Source organism: Chiloscyllium plagiosum, unplaced genomic scaffold (assembly GCF_004010195.1).
Source record: "Chiloscyllium plagiosum isolate BGI_BamShark_2017 unplaced genomic scaffold, ASM401019v2 scaf_12861, whole genome shotgun sequence".
In the NCBI taxonomy this organism is placed as follows: domain Eukaryota; kingdom Metazoa; phylum Chordata; class Chondrichthyes; order Orectolobiformes; family Hemiscylliidae; genus Chiloscyllium; species Chiloscyllium plagiosum.
In genome coordinates this window covers 29,539-39,504 of record NW_025215307.1, presented here as the reverse complement: position 1 = coordinate 39,504, position 9,966 = coordinate 29,539, and the positions used below count along the sequence as shown (strand labels likewise).

Sequence of the window (9,966 nt, the reverse complement as noted above, 5' to 3'; positions counted from 1 at the left end):
TCTCTCCCCCTCCCTATCTCATCCAGCTCTATTCCTACTGCTTCACCCCTCCTCCTCTCCCTTCTCTTTACTTCTGCCTCTGATAGATCCCCAATTCCATCAATCCACTGGCGATGGCCGTGTCTTCAGCTGCCTGTAGTCCCAAGCTCTGGAATTCCATCCCTAAACCTCTCTCTTTCTCTGTCTGCCTGCCATTTTGCAGACACGTCCTAAGAGTTTTTTGGCAAAACATCCCGGGTTGCTTGATAGCTGAAGGCACGCCTGCCTGTGGTGGAATGATGGGAATTGTGACTCCCCAAGAAAGGCCAACATTGGCGCAACTGAGGAAGATTTCCTTCCCTCTGCTTCAATCAACATTCTAAACCTTGTAGATATGATAGGGACATTTTATTGTCGAGTTTGTATATTGCTTCACTGAACGGAGGTCAGCTTTTGTGGACAGAGAGAGAGAGGGAAGTGCCTTTAAATGGTTTCAGAATTGTCTATTGTAACCACCGCCAGCACTTTTGATTTATACAGACCTATTTCTGACATCAAACACTTGTTTTGAACATGGGATTATAAATCCTTCATTAATGGATAGTACGATTGCGAACTTAATAGCAAATTGGAGCAAGCCAGACGTACCCAGCAGGCCAAGTCTTAAAATGGCGCAGGCCTTGGTTGGAGCTATTCCCTCCTGGCCTTAATAGAGGCCTTTCCCTGGAGCACTGCACTCTGGGAAAGCTGATGCCTCCATCTTGTTTTGCGCAGAGTTCAGAAAAGATTTGCGAGCACGTCGCCAGGTTTGGAGCTATAAGGAGAGGCTGAGTAGGCCGGGGATCTTTTCCCTGCAGCGTCAGAGCTGAGTCATAGAATCCCTTACAGTGTGGGAGCAGGCCATTTGGCCCAACGAGTCCACACCAACCCTCTGAAGAGCATCCCAATCAGTAACACTCCCTAGGACCTTACCATTAAGTGTATAAGTCCTGCTAAGATTTGCTTTCCCCAAAATGCAGCACCTCGCATTTATCTGAATTAAACTCCATCTGCCACTTCTCAGCCCATTAGCCCATCTGGTCAAGATAAAAGGGACCCAAGAGGCAACTTTGTCACACAGAGGGTGGTGCGTGTATGGAATGAGCTGCCAGAGGAAGTGGTGGAGGTTGGTATAATTACAGCATTTAAAAGGCATCTGGATGGGTATACGAATAGGAAAGGGCTTAGAGGGATATGGGCCAAGTGCTGGCAAATGGGACTAGATTAATCGAGGATATCTGGTCGGCATGGATGAGTTGGATCAAAAGGTCTGCCTCTGTGCTGTACAACGCTATGACTCTAAATGAAGAGTAGGAAGACGTGCTGGCTGTTGGTGCGAGTGAAGAAATTGCCAACCCTGAATCCAAGCTCGGGATTAGAAATCTCATTCATTTCTTAGAGTCATAGTGGTCTACAGCACAGAAAAAGGCCCATCAAGTCTACGGCAGCCAAGAGCAGGCACCTGACTAATGTAATCCCATTTTCCAACGCTTGGCCCATTTTCTGAAGGACTACTTACTGCATATACCTTTTGTAAGATTCTGCACTTTTTTTTTGTATAAAACAAACATTTTCATCACGTAGGGTCCTGTTTCCTTTTAAAAAAAATTAAACACAGCTACTCGCTCACCTTGGGTACAGTTAGTGAGATTGAGGAAAGCAAGGAGATTTTCGTTTCAAAATGACTCCAAAAAAAAAATCACTGGGGGAGAAAATGTCACTGGAGAGGAAAATGGCGGTGCAGCCATTCCAGAAGGCTGTGCATCAGCGAAAGCCCTCTATTAAAATTGACCCTTCTCCCTCCTGACTGGAGTTTTTGGTCAGACAGACTGACTGACTGACAGTTTTGGGAGCACAGTCTAGATTAGAGTGGTGCTGGAAAAGCACAGCAGGTCAGGCAGCATCCGAGGAGCAGGAAAATCGACGTTTCGGGTTTTGCCCACTCTAATCTACAGCACCACTCTAATCTAGAATCTGGTTTCCAGCATCAGCAGTCATTGCGTTTACCTATATGAATAGGAAGGGTTTAGAGGGATATGCAAATGGAACTAGATTAATTTAGGATATCTGGTCAGCATGGATGAGTTGGATCAAAGGGTCTGTGCTGTGCTGTGCAGCACTACGAATTAATCACGGGAAAGATCAGACAGTCAATACCAAATCTAACTCTCTCAAGACTGGTAACAGGGCAATTTCAGGAGGGAAGGAAGAGCGAGCGAGCGAGGGCAAACCCCGCACACCCTTGACTAAGCTCTCCCCCTCCCCCAGCCATAATTATGGCTTTTATTTCCTATTTTTAAATCCACCTCACGGATTGTGGAACTGCTGGTGAGTCCAGCATTTATTACTTATCCCTAATTGCCCCATGAGAAGACGGTGGTGAGATGCCACAATCCATGGGGGTGTCGGGACACACTCTTATGTTGATTGTCTCCCGTTTGAGGAGGGGAATTCCGGGATTCGGACCCCGTGTATCCACTGCCCTTCTCCTTTGGGTAGTATAGGGTGGAGGAGTTGGAAGGTGCTACCAAAAGAGGGTCGGGTCAATTTCTTTAGCACCTCTTGTAGATGGGATGTGCTGATGCCACTAAGCACCCAGGAGCAGATGGTTGGCACCTCATCCACAGGAGAAAGTGAGGTCTGCAGATGCTGGAGATCAAAGTTGAAACTTTATTGCTGGAACAGCACAGCAGGTCAGGCAGCATCCAGGGAACAGGAGATTCGACGTTTCGGGCACAGGCCCTTCTTCAGGAATGAAGAAGGGCCTGTGCCCGAAACGTCGAATCTCCTGTTCCCTGGATGCTGCCTGACCTGCTGTGCTGTTCCAGCAATAAAGTTTCAACCTCATCCACAATCAGGCAGCCTCTGTCATGGTTGGTACTGAGCTTCTCGAGTGCCGTTGACGCTGTCCCCATCCAGGTGATCAAGGAGACACTCCTGACTTGTGCCTCATCGAGCGTGGACAGGCTCTGGGGAGTCAGGAAGTGAGCTACAGGATTCCTAGCTGCTGACCTGCTCTTGGAGCGATTGTCTCGGTTCAGTTCCTGGGCAGTGGTGACTCCCAGGATGTTTGCTAGAGGGGAATTCCGTGACGGTCGAACCTCAAGGGGAGGTGATTCCAGGCGGTCGCTGCCTGGGGACGTTTCTCCGGACCAGTAGGCAGTGACGGTGCAAACTCCCCAGAGACCACGGTGGGGGGAGAGACAACAGCGTGAGCTGATGCCTCTGTGAAACCGCACGGGCTGTTCGACCCGGGTCACCGCTGTCCCCTGGACGATAACTCTTGTCACTTTCCTGAGGGATTTACGCATGACCCTCCCGCACAGATTTTAGCTAAGGCAGACGCACGCTCAGCCACCCACCTGGCGCAGGAATGGGCTTCATTGTAAAATGTCCCCTCCCACAGTTGAACAGCTGTACAATAGCAACTGGGTTGAGGGGGTCCTGGGATGAAACGGAAACTCTTAATCCATTCCTACTCCGCAAGTAACTCTAAATAGAGTTCGAGACAGACCAACCATTCTAGCTGTAGTTGCATAAGGTCCCCAAACTGCAGTTAGTTCCTACAAATAACCCTGTGGTTATGTGTTCATTAGTGGATGTCACAATGATGTAGTTTTTTTAATTAAGTAAAATAGGATTCTTTTAAATAAATAGTTAAAATTGAAATTTGGTGTCGTGGTGTTTCTGTGAAGTCACCTAGGCATTGAGGCGGTTGACTCACTTGGGACAGCAAGTGATTTGGGAAGGAGTAGATTACAACGGAAGCTAGAAACTGCACTGAAAAGAAAAATTGCCAGAAATCACAGAGGCTCAGGCAGCATCTGTTTAGAGAGAGAGAGAGGGCGAGAGGGCAGAGAGCAAGCAAGCTCAAGTTTCGATGAAGAGTCATCGAAAGCCCAAGTGATTAGGAAGGGTGAACGTTGCAAAGAGGGCGAGTGGTGCGTAGAAGTAGAGATGCTTGCTGCAGTGAGACCCCACTCTACTCAAAGAGGGAGTTATCTGGGTTCACCCCACCAATTCCTGGGATCACTGAGGTTCACCTCATGGGGCAAGGTTGGGCCTGCTCTCCCCAGGACTTCAGAAGAATGTGATGTTATCGAAACATATCCTCAGGGGCCCCTGACAGCTGCAGGAGCAGGAGAGATGAAGAATTAAAGTTGCAAAAATAAAAAGGGGTCTTAGGGAGACAAGGGACAGTTTCTTGGGTGGGGGGGGTCATTTTCCTTCTCTGGGGAGCAGCGGAGACTGCGTCAGAGAATATAATCAAGGCAGGTTTTGATTGTTGATCAAGGGAGTCAAGGATTCCAGGGAGGGGGAGGGGAATAGGAGGAAGGTGGGAATCAGGGCACGTTCTCATTGAACAGTAAGGCGAGCCTGAGGGGCCAATCCGATGGAGCGCCTGACCCCTTGCTCCCTCCCTGGCGCAGTGCTAAGCCCTGGACACTGGGCAGGAAAGAGCCCAGGCTCCATTTTGGGCCTGGGTTCTGCTTGCTAATTGGAAAGGAGGGGGGGGGGGTAAAGAGTGAGAAAAAGATTGAACCAACTCAAGTTCTGCTGTTCACCGATCTCTCCAGTGGCTGGGCGATCCTTTCAATGTGGGTGTACCAAACAGAGCAGGCAGAGGTCACAACAGACTGAAAACGCCAGCCATCCCTCTGTGAGCTGTGTGCCTGGCACTTGCCGAAGCGCCCAAAATCTCCTTAGGCACTGGGGAGAAGCACTCGCTTTTACTTCTGGTGGGACGGAACTGAGAAGCGAAAGCTGAATTCGCGCTGCTTAGACACTTCCCTGCTAATAGTGTGTGGAAGCTGTGGGTGGAGAGGGACAGGAGAGGGCACAGAGAAGGGTGGTACAGAAACACGTTGCAGGAAAGGAGCGCCGGGAACGATAAGACCGAGGGGTGAACCAACAGAGCGCTGCAGAGTTCTCACACGCTGTGACAACAGTAGACACATCTCCTCTTGCTGGGGGAAGGGGGACAACGGGGTTAAAATAAATTCAAAACTGTCAGGTAGCCACGGCGAAGATGTTTCTGCTCGCGGGCAACATTGGAATTAGGGGTCATGCAGAGAGGACAGTCTGTGATAAATCCAGCTGGGGAGCCTTCTTCATGCAGAGCGTGGTCTGAATACTGAACGCTCATTAATGATGATTAGTGCAAGGGGAATGGTATATAAAAATGAGGGCATTTTGAGTTGATTGTGTTTGGTGAGACCACTTCTGGGTGTTGACAGACCTGACCTTCTTATTTGAGAGAGACAACGCTGCATTAACTGGTTCCTGTAACACCCAGGCTTAAAATAATACGCCACTCAGGCAACGCTTGCACGCATCAGGACTGACAATGCCAGAAAACCGAACTGGGAAAGGGAACACCAATTTATACAGCATGGGGGGTATCTTATGAGGAATGGTTGGGTCAAACTTCAGGGGAGAGGGAATCTTATCGAAACACACAAGATCCCATAGGGGGCGTGACAGAATCCAAGAGAATGTTTCTCCTCATGGGGAGTCTAAAACTGAGACGGGGGTGGGGGGGAAATCCAGTTTAAAATAAGCAGAGTCCTATTTAAGATGGATGTGTGAACTTTAATATCCTCCCCCAATGCGAGTCTGCAGAATGTGCTGGAGGCTGGGTCATTGACTACTTGTAAGGCTGGGGAACTTTGCTGACAAGCTAACAAAAGGGTGTTGGGCATGATGTCCTTCAGGGAATGAGATTGTTTGGTCTGGCCTAGACCCACAGCGATGGGCAACACATGCTGGCCCGGTGAGCAACACCCACATGCCAGGAAGGAATTTTTAAAAACATATAAGGGTACATGGCTTCGAGGTCAGTCAGACCTTAACAATAATAGTGCAGGAAGTTGGATGGTATTCCTGCTGTTTGTTTCTCAGGAGCAGCAGTGGTCACGTCACCGGTGTAGTGAGTTAGAGCTTTGGGTCTAATGTGCTGAGGGGCCCGAATCCCAGTCAAAAGCCTGGAATTAAAAAGGTCATCTAACGATTGATGGCAAAACCTGAATGGTTGGCCATCGCCCTTGGCACCCGGAAAACTCGACTGGTTGGCCATCGCCCTTGGCGACCGGAAAACCCAACTGGTTGGCCATCGCCCTTGGAAAACTGGAAAACCGACTGGTTGGTCATCGCCCTTGGAAAACTGGAAAACCGACTGGTTGGTCATCGCCCTTGGCGACCAGAAAACCCAACTGGTTGGCCATCGCCCTTGGCGACTGGAAAACCCAACTGGTTGGCCATCGCCCTTGGAAAACTGGAAAACCGACTGGTTGGTCATCGCCCTTGGCGACCAGAAAACCCGACTGGTTGGCCATCACCCTTGGAAAACTGGAAAACCGACTGGTTGGTCATCGCCCTTGGCGACCAGAAAACCCGACTGGTTGGCCATCACCCTTGGCGACCGGAAAACCCGACTGGTTGGCCATCGCCCTTGGCAACTGGAAAATCGACTGGTTGGCCATCACCCTTGGCAACTGGAAAACCGACTGGTTGGCCATCGCCCTTGGAAAACCCGACTGGTTGGCCATCCCCCTTGGCGACTGGAAAACCGACTGGTTGGCCATCGCCCTTGGAAAACCGACTGGTTGGCCATCGCCCTTGGCGGCTGGAAAACCCGACTGGGTGGCCATCGCCTTTGGCGACCGGAAAACCCGACTGGTTGGCCATCCCCCTTGGCGAGTGGAAAACCGACTAGTTGGCCATCCCCCTTGGCGACTGGAAAACCGACTGGTTGGCCATCGCCCTTGGAAAACCCGACTGGTTGGCCATCGCCCTTGGCGACTGGAAAACCGACTAGTTGGCCATCCCCCTTGGCAACTGGAAAACCGACTAGTTGGCCATTGATCAGCTCACCTCATTTGGACCGTCCTGTGTGAGACTCTGAACTGCCCTCGATGTGACCCCACGCCCAAAATGGACGGGCAGGAAGTGCTGGGGAAGACCACAAGGCCCACGCATGAAAGGGATTCGTTAACCCCCAGGGGAGTGGATGAGATGAACAGCACGGATGGATTTAAAGCGGGGCGGGAGGGGGGGGTTAGCCAAGAAGGGAGGAGTCTCAAAGACAATATGGGCCGAACGGCCTCCGTGTGGCATACGCCCAACCGCGGCACAAGGCTGGCCCCTTAGGAGTGGGAAAAAAACCCAGATTGACCAAGCTGACACGGGCTCATTTTCTCTCTCTCGCTAGTTTCTCTTGAATCTGTACATTTGAAAAATAATAACAATTAACAAAAAACACAGACCTCCTGGGCAGTGGAGGTGGGCGCGCGGTTAGGTTAGTTCAGACATGGTCACCTTGCAGATAATGCGGGAACGTCGGGGGATGCACTCCAGGTCATAATGGCTCTCGTAGATAGTGGGGCACAGCTTCCAGCGGTTACCCCGATAAAGCCCCAGGTAGGTGTAGACGTCTGGCTTGTAGGACAGCGGGCACTTGATGCCCGCAGCCCGAATGGCAGCATCCAGGCTCACCACCTGGCTCTCGTCGGTGAAGTCATCGCCATACACGCAGATGACGTGCTTGGCACCTGTGTCGGGGCAGTAGGGGCTGACCTTGGCAGAGGGCAGCTTGCCGTCCAGCACCGCCCGCGCCAGGCTGGCCCAGGCGTGGTCCACCTTGAAGCCGGTGGCGAGGTGCATCAGCCACTTGCCGCTCAGCACCCGCCGGTTCAGTGCCAGCTCCTTGATGGTCTGGAATGTGACTGGCCGCCCACTGTCCTGCAGCCGTTCCCAGTCTTCCTGCAGCCCCTCGCAGTCGCCTCGCTCGGGGGATGGCGAGCAGCCCGGCCCGCAGACGGCGATCCAGCCCACCGGCTCGGCGTTGTGGTCCGGGTCGCCGTTCCTGAAGACCCGCGATGGCCGGTTGCTGTCCAGCCAATCGTCGAACTCTGCCCGCGGCGTCTTGCGGGCATCGAAGACCACCCAGGGGTCCATGTCAGCTGCCATTGCCTCCGCTGCCAGGTCACGCTCGACCTGGTTCGGCTCGGGCCCCTCCTCATCCGGATTGCTCATTCCGGCTTCCTAAACCAGGCAAAAGGGAGCGTGAAGAGTAAAAGGAGGAGGGGATACGGGCGAGACATTCTCCGTGGCTGAAACGTGCAGGTCAGTGAGTCACCACTCGGGGGGGGGGGGGGTGACACACTGCAATAACACTGCGCCACCCCCAGGGAGCGACACACTGCAATAACACTGAGCCACCCCCAGGGAGCGACACACTGCAATAACACTGAGCCACCCCCAGGGAGCGACACACTGCAATAACACTGAGCCACCCCCAGGGAGCGACACACTGCAATAACACTGAGCCACCCCCAGGGAGCGACACACTGCAATAACACTGAGCCACCCCCAGGGAGCGACACACTGCAATAACACTGAGCCACCCCCAGGGAGCGACACACTGCAATAACACTGAGCCACCCCCAGGGGGTGACCCTGTACTCTCTGGGGCAGTGCCTGATGAGCTGCCAGTTTGCTGTTTTTTGCGTTGGTGTGGAGACAGTGGTCTCTTCAGACTGGCAGTTCTCTTTCTCCAGGATGCTTATAATGGAGCCTCTGTTAAACAGATATTGTGATTGGTTAAGATGTCTGTCCAGACTGTAGGGTCTGTTTCTGTACTATCTCACTTGATAACGCTATGACCCAGCATTCTTAGGGTTGAGGGTTTCGCCAGGGGAAGGCTGAAGTCACTCAGGATGCTCACCTCGACCTGGCTGGAATTGGAGAATTGCCTCCATTGTGTCTCCTTTCAGACTCCCAGAGCCCACCTGCCCCGACTAAAAACCTGCTCCAACATACAGCACAAAAGTGGCAAGAGAACCCCTCACCTCTTCTGACATCCCGGTTCCTACCCGGTGGCAGTGATCACTGAACCTCAGCACACCCTGAGTACTGACCCTCCGACAGTGCCCACTCTCTCAGCACTGACACTCCGACAGTGCCCACTCCCTCAGCACTGACCCTCCGACAGTGCCCACTCCCTCAGCACTGAGCCTCCGACAGTATGGCGCTCCCTCAGTACTGACCCTCCGACAGTGCGGTGCTCCCTCAGTACTGACCCTCCGACAGTGCGGCGCTCCCTCAGCACTGACTCTACGACAGTGCGGCGCTCCCTCAGTACTGACCCTCCGATAGTGCGGCGCTCCCTCAGCACTGCCCCTCCGACAGTGCGGCGCTCCCTCAGCACTGACCCTCCGACAGTGCGGCGCTCCCTCAGCACTGCCCCTCTGACAGTGGGGCACTCCCTCAGCGCTCACACCAATAATCTCAGCTTGGATTTGGAGAATCCAGCTCTGGAAGTGTCATGTTCAGAGTGGAGAGTTGCATCTCCTCACAGAGAACAAGGGGCTGGGAGGCAGTTTCCATCCTGTGGTGGGGCGGGGGGGGGTCAGTGAATAACGCACTGGCTTGAAGTTAAAGTGAACTTACTGTAAAGCTCCTTGGTGTCTGGACTAGAATCAGTTCTCTGCACCTGTTATCCAGATTGTACCAGAAGCCGTGGATGTCATCTGAGACTCAATCTGGTGGACGAGAAAATTAATTGAAGTGAAAAGTTGCACTTGGCAAATTGAACACCACCGAGGAAGCTTTGTACCAAGAGAATTCTGGAAGAAATTCAGAGGAACTCCGATTAAACACTATTGTTGCCGGTAAGGCCCTAGCAATTAGCTCTGAGGAAAGATCCCTAGTATGACTGGTCTGAGGAGAAGGAACACTCTCTGGAAATATCAGGACCTTTCCAACAGTGGTAGACAGAGCAGATGAGCGTCATAGCAATACGGGTCCTTCAACAGGCCAGTAATTTAAAGAGCTTTGACTCACTTCCTGGGAAAAGGATTCCACGTTCGAACAAACCACTTTGAGAAAACGGTTCTCAGAGTTTCAGCCTTAAAGTGGGGGGAAACGACATAAATTCATTATTATTAT

General features: G+C 52.1%; 1 protein-coding gene across 1 annotated transcript; it reads right to left on the bottom strand.

Annotated features, from left to right (window-relative positions):
- Window positions 1–7,207: 7,207 nt before the first annotated feature.
- On the bottom strand, window positions 7,208–9,596 carry cunh11orf68 (chromosome unknown C11orf68 homolog). The gene is made up of 2 exons (XM_043686801.1): window positions 9,469–9,596; window positions 7,208–8,061 (listed from the first exon to the last, which is right to left on the bottom strand). Exon 2 carries the CDS (start codon window positions 8,050–8,052, stop codon window positions 7,312–7,314), a length of 741 nt encoding a protein of 246 aa, XP_043542736.1. The 5' UTR covers window positions 8,053–8,061; window positions 9,469–9,596; the 3' UTR covers window positions 7,208–7,311.
- Window positions 9,597–9,966: the final 370 nt, after the last annotated feature.

Excerpts from the sequence above, each read along its gene's own strand:
- cunh11orf68 (XM_043686801.1), bottom strand. The coding sequence starts at position 8,052 with ATGAGCAATCCGGATGAGGAGGGGCCCGAGCCGAACCAGGTCGAGCGT.